At 43.1% G+C, this 19,565-nt stretch overlaps 1 protein-coding gene across 2 annotated transcripts in view; it reads right to left on the reverse strand.

Annotated features, from left to right (window-relative positions):
* Positions 1–19,565, reverse strand: part of dnah5 (dynein, axonemal, heavy chain 5) — a 79,202-nt gene that overhangs the window by 15,000 nt on the left and 44,637 nt on the right. For both annotated transcript variants that reach the window (XM_064344963.1, XM_064344970.1), the window contains exons 45-66: positions 18,335–18,539; positions 17,684–17,826; positions 17,268–17,402; positions 16,744–16,866; positions 16,398–16,611; positions 15,933–16,156; positions 15,431–15,629; positions 15,115–15,287; positions 14,662–14,792; positions 13,463–13,616; positions 11,569–11,836; positions 11,040–11,271; positions 10,747–10,861; positions 9,669–9,845; positions 8,529–8,732; positions 7,014–7,193; positions 6,678–6,815; positions 5,063–5,198; positions 4,499–4,815; positions 4,054–4,209; positions 2,284–2,466; positions 1,453–1,696 (exon numbers count right to left, since the gene is read on the reverse strand). In XM_064344963.1, coding sequence (XP_064201033.1) covers positions 1,453–1,696; positions 2,284–2,466; positions 4,054–4,209; positions 4,499–4,815; positions 5,063–5,198; positions 6,678–6,815; positions 7,014–7,193; positions 8,529–8,732; positions 9,669–9,845; positions 10,747–10,861; positions 11,040–11,271; positions 11,569–11,836; positions 13,463–13,616; positions 14,662–14,792; positions 15,115–15,287; positions 15,431–15,629; positions 15,933–16,156; positions 16,398–16,611; positions 16,744–16,866; positions 17,268–17,402; positions 17,684–17,826; positions 18,335–18,539 — 4,051 coding nt within the window. The remainder of the gene's footprint in view (positions 1–1,452; positions 1,697–2,283; positions 2,467–4,053; positions 4,210–4,498; positions 4,816–5,062; positions 5,199–6,677; positions 6,816–7,013; positions 7,194–8,528; positions 8,733–9,668; positions 9,846–10,746; positions 10,862–11,039; positions 11,272–11,568; positions 11,837–13,462; positions 13,617–14,661; positions 14,793–15,114; positions 15,288–15,430; positions 15,630–15,932; positions 16,157–16,397; positions 16,612–16,743; positions 16,867–17,267; positions 17,403–17,683; positions 17,827–18,334; positions 18,540–19,565) is intronic.

Consider the following 19,565-nt stretch of genomic DNA (forward strand, 5'->3'; position numbering starts at 1 on the left):
ATCTTTGGGGTTTAATTGCCCTAAATTTTCTTCTCAGTGTATGCAACGCATGTTCAATTGGATTCAGATCAGGTGACTGACTTGGCTAATAAAGGATTTTCATTGTCTAGCTGGAGGATGAAGTGTCGTCCAATGAGTTTGGAGGTCTCATCTGTCCACAAGACCTTTTTCCAGAACTCTGCAAGCTGTTTTAGGTACTTCATAGAAAACTGTAACCTGACCATTCAGTGAACTAGTAGTTAACTACTAGTTCACTGAATTTAGTTCATCTTGCAGAGTAGCCTCTGGAGTTTTGCGTCTGAAGTCTTCTGCGAACATTAGTCACTGACACATCCACGACTGCATCCTGAAGAGTGTTTTTGATCTATCGGACAGTTCTTCAGGGGTTTCCCTTCATCACGATGAGAATTGTTCACTCATCAACAGTAGACCTATGGCCTATCAGGCCCTTTGCAATTCCCGAGCTCTTTCTTTCGGATATTTCAAACAGTTGATTTTGGTTAGGTTTGGCCTATGTCTCTGACTGTTTTTCTTCTTTATTAGCCTCATAATGGCTTCCTTGACTTTCATTGGCACAACTGTAGTCCTCATGTTGAGAAACGCCAATAGCAAACTCCAAAGGCAATCAAAAGCTTAAAATCAAGTCCCCGATATTGAAAGCTGTTTTACACCTGCCCCAAGGAAGCAACTGAACACACCTGACTAATCACCTCTGAACATTATGGTGCCCTGAAATGGGGAGGCCATGTATAAAAGGGGTTGTAATTTCCACAGACTCAAACAAAAATATATAAAATACACTAATAACAGCTGAGAATATACACTTAAACTAGGTGTGAATTGTCTGCTCACAAATTTGAAATTGTAGGGTAGAGCCAAATAAAAAAAAATATGTCTATGTTCCAAAGCTCACTGTAAATATATGTTTCAGTGCATATACAGAAGGCAAACACGGTGCATAGTTTTGACAGCAGGAATTTGTCAACTTTTAGTAGTACAGAAAAAGAAAAGAAAATTTGCTGTGGATGAGTAACAGAATTTTGCATTCATTGAGCTACAACACTAAAATGTTCGCCATTGATCTGTTGAAAAGCCAAGCTGTCAACACTTTTGTACCAACTGAATTATTTGATATTCAATTTGACATTTAACCAATGTCACTTCTCACTGAAAGAGATTTTTTTTTTTAAACCTGGAAAGTGAACTAATAATTCAGTTTTAGTGTATGACTTTAATTGGCCCACTCAGTTTGTGTAGAGTGATGGATACAGATACACAGATCTCTCTTACAACCTGATGCCTTTTTAATGGCAGGAATTTGAGGACGAAAGTAAAAAAACACCCTTAAAGTAATTTCCACCAAAAATACAGTAATAGCCTTCTACCAGAGGGTTGAAATTACTAGACCCAAAGTCTAAAAGAAAATAATAAATAAAAATACACAAAACCTACCAGGCCGGTACTCTTCCCGAGCAGCATTGATCTGAATCTCTGTCTCCGTGGCAATTTGCAGCTTCAGCGTAACTTCCTCTGCCGTTCGTTTTGTGTTGCCCAGGACGACGATCAGACTCTGGTCATCGACCAGGGAGCCCTGTGTGCTGCTCAGCCGGAACAGAAGGTTGTCCTCCAGCTCCTTCATCTTGCGCTTGTTGGTTGTCACGTCTTCCAGAAGGTCCGTCCGCTCCTTCTCCAGCTCCTGTTGGTCATCAGAAGCCACATTCAGACTGCGTAACTTTCATTTACAATCAGTGTGTACTAACAAACACTAGCTGCCCCTGACTGCCACTCTGAGCTACTTTGGTTTACTCCCTGAAACAAACTGAAATATTTTCAGTCACCCATATTAAACCTGGGAGAGGCAGGATATTTTTTACATACCTAAAATAAGTCCTGCTTATTTTAGCTGAATTTGCATGGCTATAAATGACCTTTCGATTTGCCATTTGTGGAAAAAGGCAGACTCCATTATACTGTCACTGCCCCGCTGTTGCAGTCCAGCCAAAAATATAGAGCAATAATAAAAAATGTAAACAACGTTGCCCTAGCTGTAATCATGCATATATATGTAATCTAGCCTACACCCCATAAGCAGTTCATGGTGACTTCAGACAGTTCTCTCAGGGCCTTGACTTTGTCTTTGTCTAGCTGACCTGTAATTTTGAATAAAGAAAAACAGATGTAGACTCAGGGTGCAGAAAAATATGAGGGAGTATTATTCCCCTAAAGCCTTTTACATTTTTTTCCAAAGAGTGATATTAGAGGTCTTTGCCTCTCCTTATTCACCTGTTTCTCTGTCAGGATGACCCGGCCAAGCAGCTGATCTTCCAAGCCCCTCATGGTGACAGTGAAATCAATGATGGACGTCCGGGCACTGATTTCGGGAGTGTATGCTGGGTTCGGGAGCTTAGTGGTAACATACAGGCGGAACCCACTCATCACATCCACCTCCTTGTCTCCTACTTTCACCTGAGCACACAAGGGCCAGAGACTCAACTTCAATCTAAGACAGGACCAAGGAGAGAGAGGGTGATACAGCAGGTCGACATATATAGAAAACAATATGGCTTATTCATTTAAATACAAAGAAAATAAAAAATAAACAAGTCAAAAAGTATGTCTACATTAAGGGCACTAGCCTTTCCCAGGGACCTTGGACTGATGCAATGGAAAATTTAGCAACGGCATTCTGTGAATTATAATTCTGCGGTAACTGTTTACACCTGGCTATTAATAGAATTAGCCATTAAACTTGTCAAAGAGGAGCTGATGTTTTTCCCGCGTCTGATGTTTTTAGAGGTGTTAAGCAGCTGCTGTGTCTGGGCTGGGACTTCAGCTGTGATAATGAGCAGCGGGGAGCTATTCCAGGGAGAGGCAGGAACTGTCACTCACTTTCCCAGCTGGTGACATCCCAGGCAGGGCTGTCACTGCAGCGCACAGCCATAGCAGCACGTGCTAAGCCGCCAGGTCAGATAAGACCTTTATCACAGGCATTCAGCTGAAAATAGACACCTTTTTCCGGTCTTTCGCACCATGTCATTGCAAGTGCTGTAACACTTTAGAAGTGTAGATTTCACATTCAGGAAAAAAATGTGTTACAGCTTGTTTAAATAGACATCATACGGTTTTAATAAAATATAGACCCTATAGCAGCCAACTTTTGGCTTCTAACAGTAACAAGTATAACAAAAGGTTTACATCTCTTCTGATGGTCAAATATCATATTGCAGCTGAAGTCTGCACTTCCTTTAAAATCAATAGAAATAAGATGAATTATTGCTATTACCAATTCAGAATATGAGACCTATGTAATTAAACAGCTACAACCAAAATGTAGTGGGACCCTCTATCACTGTAAACAGGCATTTACCAGGAAGATGTGAACATGTTCATCAGCTTTTTCTTATTCTTTTACAGGCTGTAAAATAGCTTACTTTACAACCTGTGTTTATAGCATTTACTCTATGACACAAGCATGAGATTTAGCCAAAATGCTATTACCAAAAATGCTTTGGACGCTTCCTTTTTTAGAGTACACCTCATGTGATTTTTCAGCTCTTGTCTGTATTATTTATAATTGAGTGATTTATTGTGATGGTTAGAAGGAGGCAGTACAAAATGAATAATTAACTGTGATGAGGAAAACCTCCAAAACTGTTGAAATTGCTGATTGATTTGAATTATTGGACTGGGAATAATGAGCTTAATACACCTTTGAATTCCTGAGATAGCTTGGCCATCTCAGGAAAGTTGCAAAGATTATATTCAACCACAAATTTTATTTGTTTTGACATACTTTAAGAATACAGAATGTTTTAATTCATCCTTTTTTAATTCAATTTTTGTCCTAATATGATTATGTAATTAAGATTTTCTTTAACCTTCAAATTTTTGCTTATCGTGTTCACTATGTGCATACATTGTTAATGTTTAATATTGTTGCATACTAGAATGGCCTACTACTGTATAGTATATAGTATATGTACTGGTCGCTGTGATTGCTGTAACACCCTGTGCTGGCTCTAATAACAAAGAGAATCTCTCGTGGCCCCATACCTTGTAAGTGGAACCGGTCTTAATGAAGTTCTTCTCCAGCACGTTGTCCAGTGCTGGGTCCAACTCTTCCCCCACATCCTCAATCAACAGGGGGCGCCCAAGAGACAGGCTGTCCTCTAGATGATTTCTGAAGTACTTGTGATTCAGGGAAGTGATCTGCAACAGGAATGCAGCCCCATAACTTCCACAGCTCGGTGTTTTTACACGGCCGGCTCCAGCATATTCATGTGGATAACACCGAAAGGCACAAGGCATTTGAGGGTTAATGTTGCAGGCTGGGGATAGCTATTAAGGAGTGCTCAGTCTTTAAGGATCATTTCACATCAACCCACATATATTTTTCTTGACCACCAAAAAGTGACTTCACTCAGAAGAGCTGCATTGGTTGTATGGTTCAGACAATCATTACACTGAAAATCATGGGAAGTATTGATCTGGTCTGTACCTGCAGCTCATTCTTGGCCTCCTTGTTTTTGATCCAGATCTTGCCCTGTGTCTGAGGGTCAATAAGCAGGGGGAATCGGGCAGCTTTGGTAACAATGACTCCGTTCTGAATGGACAGGTCATCGTTGGGCAGTCCCTGCAGGGTCCATTCGCTGACAGTGGGGGCATCTATCAGCAGCTCAGTCAGATTCAGGTTGTTCCCAAAAGGGATACGCCTCATCTTCATCTCCCGCTGCCAGTCAGAGAGCAGCAAGTTACGGAACTCCTGGTTGAAGGGACCAGAGTAGGACAGAAAAGCAGTAGCCAGCAGGACATCACCTGGATCAGAGAAGAAACACAGAGAGCATTTAAAAGCCCGTCAATCATAGTTATCAGAGAGATCCGCAGGGAACTTTTAAACACCCATCAACCCCGCAGATCAGAGACGACTGGAGAGAATGCTCGACCACCTATTTCTCAGTCTTTCAGACAGAGTGGATCCCGCCCTGCTGTAAGACTGCAGAAACGTCGGTACCGTGGTATTTGTGGGGTGCTCTCTGTGAGCGGGGCAGGAGGTTAAACACACCAACAAGGCGCTTGGTCTGCGCGGCGAACTCCTTGCTCTGCTCTGTCCAGCGCTCCTTCTCCCCGGCCAGGCCACTGATGAGGCTGGACGCGGTCTGCATCTTGTGCCTGCAGCGCTCCGCATCTTCCAGCAGAGTCTGTGGGGGAAGGCACAGGAAGCTGATCAGCCCTGTGCGCAACCTATAACCTTCAACAAGCTGTGCAAATGTAGGGGTCACCCAGCTGATGGCACTAATTCCATCTGTGCTGAACCCAAATGGGTTTCTGGAAAGATTATACAGAACACAATTATGGAAAAGTGGAGAGGTATTAAAGCACCCAACTGTCAGCTCCATTGTTTCCCCGGTTACTATCCATTCAAACAGGCTAACTTGGTAAAAAGCAGCCATCACTGTAGCTTCAGTAAATCAGATTTTTTTTTTTCCCCAGTCATTTTTAACCACATTTGTGAATCTACTACATACTGAAAATTAAGCTAAACTCACTTTCCTGTCCCTGTGGGCTCAAGAGCTCCAACCAAGATTTATGTTCAAGTACCCTGCAATATGAGTCCTGTCAACCTGGTATCACAGACTGTACATTATATCAGTTCTAACAGGGATGTTATGCAGTATGTGTGGGGTTGTCCCACATGCTAGCATTAGCAACATTACAAAACCATATATTAACCGCTTATGTCACACTTCATGTATACATTGCAGTGTGTTCACACATAGTCAGCTAAAATTAAGAGGTGTAAGCAAGCACACTTTAGACCTAGTTCTTAAAAAAGCACTTGAAACAGAACAACAACTGAGGGTTGAACACACAATGCACCAACACTCTTCACTTCTATTCACCTGCATTGCACATTCATGCTAAATTCTGTTGGTATGCATACACAATATGCTTACCAACAGTTCTGCCTGTTCTGCTCATAAAAAAACTAAAATAAAATAAAAAAAACACAAAAATTTAGAATAATTTGAAACAATTTTTACATATGGCTATTTGCCATTCGTATGGCTATGGCCTTTGAGGAAGTTGGGTTTGAAATCCCACTGTGACTAAGAAAAGCAACAAGTATCATTCATCTAACATCATTTCATTAAACAGAGTCTATTAAAATATTTTTGTTAAGCATTTAAACAGTTTCTAATTTAATGTTCCGGTAATCAAGAGGTAAATCAAGCTAACATAGCTTCTCGAAGATCACAGGCCTAATGATAATGATTATTCTGTTCTCTGGTAAGGCCCCCTGAGAAAAAACCATTGCGTTTTAATGAGTGACTGAATAGAATGTTTATACAGCTGTTTATTGTTGTGAATAATTGGGAACACTCTCAGACCCTGGCTCATTTCTTAGCTCTGTAATTTGAGAAAGAACAAAGTGTACAGAATGGCAATAATTAAAGGGTCAGTTTGGGTGACGCATTATCATATTCGTATTTGTTTTCATGATCAACTGTAATTGTTGTTCTGTTTTTTTCCTGATGTAATGTTGTTGCTGAGGTCACAAATCTCCTATTGTGTAGGATTAGAAAGTTTCAAGTATTTCAAGGCACATTTGGTGAGCTATACCTTTATTTATGTATCAGTGGTAATGGGCCATCTCCAAACGGTTGAAGTTCGCTCACCTGCTTCTCCATCATGGCGGTCTCATATTCGGCCTGAACCACATCCAGCTCCTTTTGCTTGTCATCCAACTCCGCCTGTGCTTTCTGCAGATCATCGTTAGCGATGGCCAATCTGTTCTCTTGTACTGCCAAATTAGCCTGAAGGGGACAGAACTCACAGAGTGTTATCTAGTGCTGTCAGCAACAGTGAACTGTGCTGAAAACAACCAAAGGTCTTCTTAGGGAGGAGAATGAGTCTCCACTATGGTATCAGAAGGCTATCACACAGTGAATCCAGTCCTAGCTAGTTTGTCACCATAAATTTTAACCAAGGAGAGGCTAGGGGGGATCACTCACCTTTAGCGGAAGCACCTCCTTGTTGATGGAGAAGAATGAGGCCATAGCTTTGGTCCATGAGCAGAGTCCGGCCACGTTCCCACACACACGCCTGGCCGTTTCAATGTTGTAGTCAGCCATTTCGAAGTAGGGACTAAGGAGCTCCACTACTTCCTCATTGATGGTATCTTTCGGGAATTGCTGAAGTGACAAAGATGAAATAGGAGAAAACAATGTATCTCGATGCAAGAGGGCAAGCTCATTAAGAATTAACGGCAACCACCCAGCTACCACACAATGTAAATAGTTCCAGATCACATTTATACATTTTTTGCTCAAGAAGATTTGAGGATTTGTTTGCAACCCAACAGAACCACAAAAAAAACAGAACCACAAAAAAAAAATACATTTCAGTTTTCTGCCACCTAAAAAAAAAGCAGTGCGAACAGTTTTATTCTCTCAGCACTACAGATCATATTACTCTCTCAGGAGATCAGAGATCATCTGCTGTGATCTCTGCAGGGCAGTGTTAATGATGTATATAAACAGCTTGTAGCTTCAATGCTGTGGTGTGCATCTGCATGGTTTTGATATATTAAAAAGGATGTTTTTGTAATAACGGTATATCATGCATTATTTATTAGTTAATGTTGCATAAACAGCATGTTATCTTTACACTCCTTCTGCCATTAGACTGCAGTTTACACAACAGGATGTATATAATTTTATATGTATATATTAATTTGACTGTCATGGGGCATTGGTGGCCCAGTGGTAGAGCTCCCGCCTGCCACACCTTCCTTCAGCTTCTGTAATAATTTCACACCTTCATATAACATGACTGTGGTACTTTTAAAAGTAAGAAATTACTTCATTTTCTGTACACACTTGTTTTCTCTCATTGTGTTACACTGTAAAAGGCATAATATGCAGGGTTACTACCTTGAAAATATTATAAAATAACCATGCTCAGTCATATCTATGCTGGACTGGCCATCTCATTCTTTGCGCATATTTGCCGAATCCATGCTCCTCTGCCTATATTTCTTCTCCTAAAATATGTTTGGAATGTTTCTGGGCATGATGCTCTTTTCTGTGTGGGGAAGGTTGAGTGTGGCTACAAAACCTGTGAAGGAGGATTAAGTTTCAGCTGAGAGTTTGCAGCTATTGGGCTGCTGCACTGGCAGGGGAAAAGAAGCACAAGTACAGCAAAGCAAAAAGAAAATCCAACAGGGCTTGTTCAAAAACCAGTCACCCTTGGACTTGCTTTTCCTCAACGGCAACTTCTATTGACAAACAAAGATATAACAATTAAAAAAGGTATAAAAACGAATATAAAATATAAAAACTGAGTGGGCAGAGTTGAGGACGAAGGAGGAGACTTCTTTGATTCCAAACGCAGGACCACAGCAAGGCCAAAAATCCTGTATAGTATGCCTTTAAACAGTGTAAGTATAACATTCTTACAGATACAGGGACGTATGTGGATAAACCACCACCGCCCCCAAGCATGTCCAGCTGCAACATTGCCATTACCTGCAGACTCCCCAAGAAGTTCCCTGCTGTCATGAGTTTGAGGGACTCCTGCCAAGAGGGGGCGGTGCAGCTCTTCTCAGGGTCCATCTTCACTGTGTTGACCCTGCGCTGGAACAGCAGTAGCACGCAGTCCATGATGCGCATGATCAAATGGGGGGGGCGACCCAACGTGCGCACCGTGGCGATGTCCGAGGGTTTAATCGTCTGCCAGAAACAACAGGTGGCTCTATTAACTGACCAATCACAGGCAAGCTAATGCATTCTGTTTTTATATGTTCCACTTCCTTCATCGAAGATGATGGCCAAGGTACTGTATACAGAATCCTCTAGACAAACAAACCATCAACCAAATGGCTACTGGCCCTTCAAGCATAGCCATCAGACTTATGTACTAGTGCATTGTGATTTGTCATTAGTCCACATCAGCAGCCTGATAGATTATCTTTATTCAAAGAGATAAAGGCATATGCTGACATGTGGATGTGATATTACAATTCCCATCCTGGACTTACTGTAAGGGCAGTCACTCAGGTTGAAGGGTCAAGCGTTGTAATGACATCCTATCATAACGAATACCTCATAGGGAGACACACTCTGAATGACTTCCTTTCTCATCAGCTTAGATGCAGCATCAAGCTATTGATTCCTGTGCAAATTTGAAACCAGTGGCCATGTATGAAAGGGCCATGCAGAGAGTACATTTACGAAGAGATGTAGAACTGTGGGGGGGTGTGAAAGCTACCTTGAATATCAGGTCCCTGTGTAAATACCCACCACTTTCAAAGTGCTGCCATCACACTCTACACATCACACATACTATTTTACCGCCTCCTGGGCACTGGTAATTACACTACAGCTGCAGTCTCTTCATCAACACAGCATCACCCCCCCCCCCGCCCAAACTCACCCACCCTGCCCCCTGCTACATTCCCCACCCCCTGCTGCATTCCCAACCCCCACCCTATCTCCCCAACCCAAGAAATGCTGACAGAACTAAACAGAATATAAAGCCTTGAAACATATTGACATATTGAAAAACGTAAGTCTTAGCAATGGGCCAGTTTTCACAAGACTGCATTGGGACATCTAACATTGGGCGTGTGTATATGCAGCCATGGTGTGCCCGGTGTGCCCATGCACCTGCAGTGCTGCCTCTGCCTCCTCCAGGGCAGGGCGGGCTGCCTCCAGTTTCTCCTCAGCAATGGCCTTGTCTGCAGAGATGCTGTCCACGATAGCCTGGGCTTTATCCTTCACCTTCTGAACCTCCACCTTTACCCTCTCCGCTGCCTGGGCCTTCACTGTCACCTCCTTCAGCACCTGAGGAAGCATAGAGAGAGGGAGAACAGTTATAAACCACAACACACAACACCACAGACAGAGGGACAGCCATTATAAACCACAGCACACAACACCACAGAGAGAGGGACAGCAGTTATAAACCACAGCACACAACACCACAGACAGAGGGATAACAGTTACAGTATAAACCACGGTGAACAACACACAGAGAGGGACATAAACAACATTAAGAAGGATTTGCATTAAAAAACAAACAGGGAAACCCATTTTATAAAGCAAAAAATGTCTGAGAGAAAAAGAGAGAGAGAGAGAAATGCATTTATTTAAAACCACGGCATCATGCAGAGAGACCTGTTTGAAACCACAGTACCATGCAGAGAGAAGCTTGCTTTAAACAATGGCACCATGCAGAGCTGAAGAGTAACCTGTTTCAAACAACCGTACACAGAGCTGCAGAGAAATCTGTCTGAAATTGCAGCACCATGCAGAAGGACCAGTTTGAAACCACATTCCCATGTAGAGAGAACCTGTTTGAAACCACATCACCATGCGGAGAGGACCAGTTTGAAACCACACCACCATGCAAAGAGGACCTGTTTGAAATCACATCACCATGCAGAGAGGACCCGTTTTAAACCACATCAGTATGCAGAGAGGACCAGTTTGAAACCACATCACTATGCAGAGAGGACCTGTTTGAAACCACACCACCATGTAGAGAGAACCTGTTTGAAATCACAGCTCCCACCAGAGAGAAGGAGCTGTACTTTTTCACTTGGTCCTGGTTTTTTTAAATTAAAACATATTAGTTTGACATTTGAAAAGCTGGTATTGATATTCTGATTAGCTTGCGCTCAAAGAGGAAGTGCCCAGGGCCTTTTATCGAGCGGTTTCTCTCAGCAGAAGTGTGAAAACGCACCATGTCAGCCTTCTCATTGGCAACCTGCAGCTCCTTCTCCTTCACCTCCAGCTCCTTGCTGAGGGCAGCCACGGACTCAGAGGCCTCCTTCAGCTTCTGTAGTCCAGTATTCATCCTGCCGAAAGACACAGTCTCTTTAAGGATCAAATACAGAGAGAGCCATCGGGTCGCAAAATGGCTATACTCAACCCCACACCAAAGACCAGAGGCCACTGTATACTAGAAAGTATGACATGTGAATACATAAGAACCACCTTCAATCTGATATCACTGACTGGGTGGGCAGGGCTTACCTGTTGGCTAGGGTCTGCACCTCTGACCGTTTCTCACTGTAGATGGCTTTGTAGCCCTGAATGAAAGACAAGTAGGACTTTGGCGTGACATGAGTGGAGCGGCGATATCTCTGGAAGTAGTCCCCACACTTCTCTGCCACTCCATCCTGGAAGGAGCCCATGCACTGCACCACCTCTCCCTTCACCTCAGATGAGCAGTCGATGTCATAGGATGAGAGGAAGTGCTCTGACACTGTGGTAAAAACAACAAACATACTGTCACACCAGTCCTATACCACTACCAAAACAGCATACACGCTGTCACTCCAGACCTATATCACTTCCAAAACCCTGCATATATACTGTCTGCCAGTCCTATATCACTACCAAAACAGCATACACGCTGTCACTCCAGACCTATATCACTTCCAAAACCCTGCATATATACTGTCATACTGTCCTATATCACTGCCAATACACTACAAATATACGTACTGTCACTCCAGACCTATATCACTACCAAAACAGCACACATACTGTAATCACATACCTGCAATCAGAGCATCTTTGGGCCAGCGGCTGAACCAGTCCATAGTGCAGCCTGAAATCAGGGCAGGGAACTTCAGGGCCCTGTTCCTGAACTTTTCCCCCACGGGAGAGAAACACAGCACCACATGCAGGTTCTGACGGACGCGAGTCATGAAATACTCGTGCAGGTTCTCGTTGGTTGGCGGTCGCCGGGGAAACTCCCGCTTCATTACCGGAATGAGGTCACTGATAATTTCATCCATCTCATCTCTGGCAAACAGGTTTGACACCTGAAAATTAGAGCATAAACCACAAACTGCCAGATGTACAGGAGATACATGTACAGAGTACACATATGAATAAAGTTTCAGGCTATGATGTAGTAAAGGTGTAATTTCCTGAGAAGTAAGATTACTGCGACAGACGCAGCACTGAAAGACTGGAATTAGGAACATTTCATCCTGATAGAGATCATGGAGCCTGACACTTCATTTCCAGGCAGTACATCCCATACAATTTTTCTGCATGTTCAGAGGCAGTCTGCACATCTGACTTGCTGCAATCACACCCTTATTTGGAAGAAGAAATAATAACTGCAACTTTAACGATGAGAACGATGATGGAGAAAAAGAGACAGCACTGAGGCATAATTCCCCTGTCAGCCAGCAGGGCTCAGAATTCCAAGAGCCAACCACCCTACCCTCCCTTTCATGCTTCAACAGAGGACAGATCTGTTCCCCCAGAGGGGGCATGTAAAATGGCCTACAGACCCCACAGGGCCGTGCCTCTCTCCATGGCAACCATAACGGCTATGGCGCTGCCCATCAGAGGCGGAGTCTCTGAGGGCTCTGACAAGAGTTATGTCACTTGCAATCCCTGGGGGCTATCCAGTTGTATGCTAAATTGCACGCTCAATGGAGGTGAATGCGACGTAGATGTATTATTCTTAACCACACGTCTGCTTCTTAAATATGAAACAAAATGTTCTTGCCCCAGCCAACCTCATTCATTCTGCTGACAAACTTGGCCCGGCTCATAATCTATCATGGCAACGGATTGCGTTTACTCGCACACTTCACTCAAAGCAGGGCATTCATTTAACAGCACAGTGAATCACGCCGAGGAAGCCGCTCCAGTCATGTGATCCCTCTCTCCCTCTGGGGAACATTGCTGCTTTTCATCACAGCCTCTCAGAGGTACCCACACATGCTCTATTGATGCTCCTCACAATACGCAATCATTTTCACTCAGAAGATGTGAAATAATAAACCTGCAGATGCCACGAGTCCGACCAGAAAAATCGTAGGTCATTCCCCTTTTCTACAGCATTGCACTCCAGCGGGAAGACAGACAGGTGGGTGAGAGACATAAAGATGGACAGATACGTGTGGTGTGAGAAAGAAAGAAAATCATGTGTTATGAGACAGACAGGAAGGTGTGAGAGAAAAAGTTGCTGTATGCGACACAAATATGTATAGTGTCCAAGAGGCAGAAGTGTGGTGTTTCTGACAGTGGAAGGTATATTGCTTATGAGAAACACTCAGCTAGGTGAGGGGTGTGAGAAATAGAAAGTGCGTGTGTGTGTGCATGTGTGTGTGCGTGTGTGTGTCACATCATCAGTTCCCAATTGCTGCGTAGAATATTCAACCAGTTTGTTCAAGATGAGACATGTCATATAAAACCAGAGGGATTATACCTGAATTTTGAACTTGAGTAACAATGCATTCCCGGTTGTGTGTGTGCATGTGTGTGTGTGTGTGTATGTGTATGTGAGCATGTGTGTGTGCGTGTGTGTGTGTGTGACGTGTGCGTGTGTGTGTACATGTACGTGTGTGTGTGTGTATGTGAACATGTGTGCGTGTGTGTGTATGTGAGCATGTATGTATGTACTGATTCATGGGATGGACAGGACTCACTTCTCCTGATGATAGCACATTATTCATGTACTCCAGAAAGGCCTCGTCCTTGATCTCGTTATCGGTGAATATGAAGCTGATGCCTTTGCCCTGCTGGCCTGCTGTCCTATACAGACCCTTAAGATCATCCATCAGATTGGCTGTGTTGTAGGACCTTCAACAGAAGACAAAGAGCGCACTGTTATACACACTGTTTCCTATTGGGAGCACTCTATTTCACAAACTGACTCCTATTGAGAGGGCACTGTTATACACACTGACTCCTATTGAGAGTGCACTATTATACACACTGGCTCCTATTGTGAGCACACTGATTTACATATATTGTTCTATTTGGGAGTACACTGTAAGTGGAAAAGGACAAAAGCTGAACCAGCAACACACTTCTCTCAGCATTCTTTTGTCCCAGAAGAGCAACAGCAGTTAACCACCATTTTAATTAATGCAAACTTTACGAAACCCGGACAAAGGCAAAGCTTCTATAAAAGGCAAACATATTTTAATAAATAATCACTATACAGCACAGTGTTAACTGGAACAGCTCTTTGAATATCTGGCAGCTAGAAAGCGATCCCTTGGAGAGAGCAGACAGGTGATTTGAACACTATTCCCAGAAGTCATTTGTAAGGAAATGCATCTGAAGAATTCTGCAAAACAGATGGCTAACCATCTTTACACAGGTTTCAATAATTACCAAAAATTCCCCCGATTGAATGTAGAATGTGGAAGCAAGCCTCTGTACTAATTGCATGTTGAAGTGAAGTTCTGCATCTGAAATGTGGTTTGTATTCATCAGTCTGTACATCCAGTTTTATCATAACTGATTCCTCAAGGTGGCTGCAAGCAGTGCACAATTACTGCTGAGCCCTATCCTGTGACTTGGTACAAAGATGCCCTCTAATGGTGTGGAACTAAACTGCGGTCTCACTGACAATCATACCTTTTACTTCAGGAGATTTTAGAGAAGGGACAGGTCTTATATGCATAAGGTACTGTCAATCTTTCCCCTTATTTCTTAGTATCAAAGATGGAATGTAAATAAAGTATTTTTAAAAGTGCCATTACGCGCTATTATATTTTCATTTAGCCAGGTACTTTGCAGCCTTGGTCAATATTCCTTACAAATAACCGAAACATTTGTGGGGAAAATAACCAAATGAACGCAAAGGAAAGGCAAGGGAAGCACCACACTCACATACCGTGTCAATGTGATCTGAAAGGTCTTGTACCCGGCAATGAATGATGCCAGTCTGGTCAAGCTCTGTTTGCCTGAACCACCCACTCCAACCAGGAGGGCATTTCCTCGTGGGGTGCGGATTATACGGGACACCTACAAGGACAGTAAGGCCTGTTACAGCTTACACGTATGCCTACACTTCATTTAGGCACAGTCAGGGGGATACAGCACACACTAAGAAGGAGAAAGCCCATTCCATTCATGCAACTAAGAACAGTTTTCTGCTCTGTGGAGATTAAAAAATATGCGTTGAGTATTACAATGTACAACACAACGCAAGAGGCAGGGGCTTCACAAAGCACTACAAATGAACGCTTCATTTTGCCAGCAGATTTACTTTGTTAGCCTCTATAATGCTTCTGCTTAGTCCTGTTGTGTATGTTGAGTGTTTACCAGGCTGTAATGGCTCTTTTACCTTCAGGAGGTGTGTCATGGCATCCCTGAAGAACACCATATCCATCCCTGCCCCTCTGATGCTCTCGTTATAGTGGGACAGGAACATGTCCAGCCTGTCCATCAGGCTCTCGAAGGACTCTATTGGCTCATAAACCTTTGGCATGTCAAAATCTGTATCCTCTGGCTCCTCGCCTGCCGGGGTAGAAGTTTTTATTATAACCTAGCTGATGGGGATGCAGTGAGCCAACTCAGCACAGTCCTATTTCACCAAAATGCCAAGTTTCTGCTAGTTTTCTGCTTTTTCCTTTGCAGAATGACATGAAAGTCCTCTCTACCTGTAGCCTCGGGTGCATCCCGCAGGAAGTCCACAAAGTAGCTGTCCACCTCAAAATCCACCACAGCCTTATAGTCTTCACCCAGCTCCTCCTCCACCAGCTTGGCCAGTGCCAGGTCGAACCAGGCCACATCCTCAGGAATAGTGAAGCGGTCAGCGATGACTCTCTTACACTCATGTTTCCACAGCTGCAGAACAACCTACAGAAGAGAAGAGAGGACACCTGAATGCTCACTGAAGAGTTGAGTCTCTCCTGTAAGATGAGAGAGAAATATACCACCCCAATATTCTGAAGAGTTTATTCTCTCCAGTAGCAAGAGAGAAAGAACCTCAGGCATATAGGGCACTAAAAACATGAAATAATTTCTGCTGATTCGTCAGATGCACAAGAGCTTCAGCAGTGCAACTGAGCCATGAGGCTTTTTCTTCAGGAACATTCTGCCAGCTTGAACAGGAAAGAACATTCCCAGGGTCTGGATGGGTACGCAGATGGACAGACTCACGTCCTGGCAGTTGAGCACCTCAGCGGTGGTGTTGAGCATGCCCTGCCAGATCCTGGACAGGTCCCTCAGATTGAAGATATAGTGGAACTTGGCAGGCGTGGGCAGCATCTTAACCTTGGTCATCTGCCACAACCGGCGGGTCAGCGGCACTAGCTTGGCCACTATGTGGCACACCTCTTCTGGGAAGTCGCGTCGGGAGCAGTAGTGGCCTGTCCCGATTACTCCTGCCGAAAGGAGAGGAGGAGGCCATCAGAAATATGCTCAGTGCTGAGCTCAACGAGGCATGAAATAATCAATACGACAAGCATCTGCGGGTGTGCTGTGCTACCAGGGCTTAATGATGAAGCATTTACACAGTTATAGAGTCAGACACACCGTGCTCCATTATCTGAAAAATACGGCTACAAAACCGGCCCTTTGCTTCGAGCTCAGTGCATCTGAGGGATGAAAGGCACTTCAACTGACCAAATATCTTGTCGATGGACGCGTTGGAGGGCAGGGTGCAGTTGAAAATGGAGAACTGCCTCTTCAGTCTCTGGGGGATGTCATTGCGCCCACCCCCAGGATGGATCATGGCTGCCAGAAACTGAATATCCACAATGTTAGTGAATTCCCCCGGTTTCTCCAGGTTGTAGAATCCACTCTGTTCCATCAGCTGGCGGACTATCTCATTGGTGACCTGGAAAAGTAATCAAGGAATTTTTGTTTTTTGTTTTTCAACCACACACTAAAATGTTACACTTTTCAGTTATTTTTAAAGATGGACACGTCTGTCCAACTATTTTGTTTTGTGAGCTTTGAGGTGGCTAACCTGATCTCCCCACTCATTGATGACAGGCATGTTGATGTCATCTACAAATACAGACATCTTCTTCCCAGCAGGTGGTCCATACGTCGTCCCCATTCTCTTGTCTACGTAGCTTTCGATAGTACGCTGACATAAGACAGGGTGTCCATAACTTGCCATTATAGTCATGATCAGATATTCAACAAAAACCGCAGCAATTTCAAAACAAATTCCAAAAAGCTCATATAACTGACATTTTGAGGCTAAACCTTTACTAATTATATCACTCAACCCAGTTTCAAGCCCTCATGAGACATAGACCCATTTGAGACACAAAATGTGCCAGTTCCATAATATATATATTTTTTGTACGTACTTTTTGTACATATTACACTTGACACAGATGCCCTATTCAAAATGAAATTTACAAAATAAACAATCAGAAGCAACAGGATTTCAGAAACTAAAATGGCACAAAATGAACTTCTAAGTATCAGTATACAGTTCTTCTGGACTGCATTTAAATTGATCCCAGGTTGATGTGTTACCTGAAACATGAGAGGGGTGGTGGCTGAGGAAAAGTTGAGGCTTTTAGCCATGTGGGACTCTGGGTCATACTTCCCCATGAACGCTTTGATAATAACAGTCTTAGCTGTGCCCTGTTCTCCAATCAACAACACGGCCTGGAAAGGGGAGAAAACACACAGCTTTTGGGAGTGAAGCCATTTCCTAAAGACAGGTTTAAGAGGTAGCCATGAGAGTGAGTTCATAGCTGCCAATCCTTTGAATGAATATAAAGAAGAAAAATTTGTTTTAAAATCCTTTACTGCAGAATAAGTACACATTTTACCACCCACTGTGCGGGAAAAAAAATCCTAGTGCATTCACTCTGTACCAGAACCCATCAGAACAGTTGATTCATAACCAGAGAGCTGCTCCTCTTTGACTACAATATCAGTCCCACCTTGCCCTGTTTGGCGATGGTCTGGATGAGGAAGTCAGTTCTGACGTTGTCAACGTTGGGCACCAGTATGGAGCCATATTCTGGTGTGCTGTCAGATGGGTACACATACTCCTCCACCCGCGTGCTCCAGTGAACCCATTGACCTGGAGTACAACCACAATATGACAATTAATCATTGACCTGAGGTCCATTCACAGCACCATAATCAATCACTGACCTGCAGACCATTCGCAACATGGTTAACCACACTCGTAACTAAACCACTCATAGTCAACCATACACATCTGGACTATGGCAAAACATAAATGAGCATAGCTTGTATAAGTACATGGAGTCATGGTGTCACCAGTCATCTAAATCTTTGGTACAGTAAAAACCAACATTTTTAATCGGAGTAATTAGGTTTGGATTAGGATGTTGAAAAACGGATGCTGGCAAGCTATTGCTATTTGTAAAGTTCATTTTAATTCCAGACAAATACCAAGTGTATTCTGGACAGCCTTCTTAAAGTGGATATAAATCTACCATTGCACAAGCACCCTCTTCATGCTAAAAGCATAGCTTGCCCCTTTTAAGAAAAAAATGGCTTACATTTGATGTATTTCAGTGAGATTTATGGTTTCCTTTTAACTCTGCATTTCTACCACTCACCATCTGATGTGACATGGAAGTCGAACATGGTGTCCTCGCTGTTCAGGCACACATCAGGCAAATCCAGGTGGATGCTGTCATGGTTACGGAGCCAGCTCTCCAGTTTCCTGCGGTCTTCCAGCTCCAGGAGGGCCCCAACGCTCCACATTAGAGCGAAGACATACAGGCGCTCCATGTGTGACCGAGAAATTTCCCCACCCTGTTCCTGAAGAACATGAATATATGCTCTTCAGGCTTGTCGCAGTGTTTCTTTTCACCGGTAGCATACCACGAATGAGCCTAGACTGGTGTAGTTATCTCCACACTGTCAATACTGGCATTTTGCAATAACAAAATAAAATTTAAATCTAAATAAATAGAAGTGCATTTGTAGAGCTTTAACATTGATGCTATTAAATGGATATAAGCACATTATATAGCCTATATGTTCTTATCACTGGTCAATGACAGCGGTATGATTGACAGAGATTTTTTGGTGGGAACACACAAAAAAAAAAAACCAGTGCTGAGCACTGATGTCTTTTCTTCAGGTCTTGCAAGCAGTTGCCTCGCAGAATTGTAAATTAGGTTGTAGGCATCGATTGGCTACAGTTTTGTAATATATTATTTGAATTTGTTTATATGTACATTACAATTCAGCCACGTAAGAATTTTAGTTTCATGTTGCAAAGTAATTTGTGAATTGTTAAAAACTTGAGCCTGGTCTCATCCGGCAGGCCCGTCTAGCGATGAAGGTTGGTAATACTGGTAACGGTGTTTTAGAGGGAAGTAACACCAGTGTCAGAATATTAAAACCATGACAAGCCTAGTTCTCATTATAGAAATGGTCCATAGAAAAAGCTGACAAATGAATCATTCAAAAGACCATCGTCAGTACTGTGAGGACACTGTACAAATCTGATTCATTTCAGTGATTTATAAGCACTCTCTTCTTAATTCCTTTGAAAGCCATAATTTGTCAGTACAATCCCTATAAATTTTGAATTATGGAAATTTTACTATTTTCATTAGATAGTATATGTGTAGTTACTACGTATTTATGGTAGCAAGAGAGGCAACTGCTTGCAAAAGCTCGGTAATTCATGTTCTTATGGGATTCTGCTGGCATATTGCAGCCTTTTATACATGGGTTTCCTCCATATTAGCGAATACAGCAGTATTGTGTGTGTGCGTTTTTTTATGTGTATGTTTATGAGTTCATTCCATGAATGAAAATAGCGAATGCCCTAAG

Source organism: Anguilla rostrata, chromosome 1 (assembly GCF_018555375.3).
Source record: "Anguilla rostrata isolate EN2019 chromosome 1, ASM1855537v3, whole genome shotgun sequence".
NCBI lineage: Eukaryota > Metazoa > Chordata > Actinopteri > Anguilliformes > Anguillidae > Anguilla > Anguilla rostrata.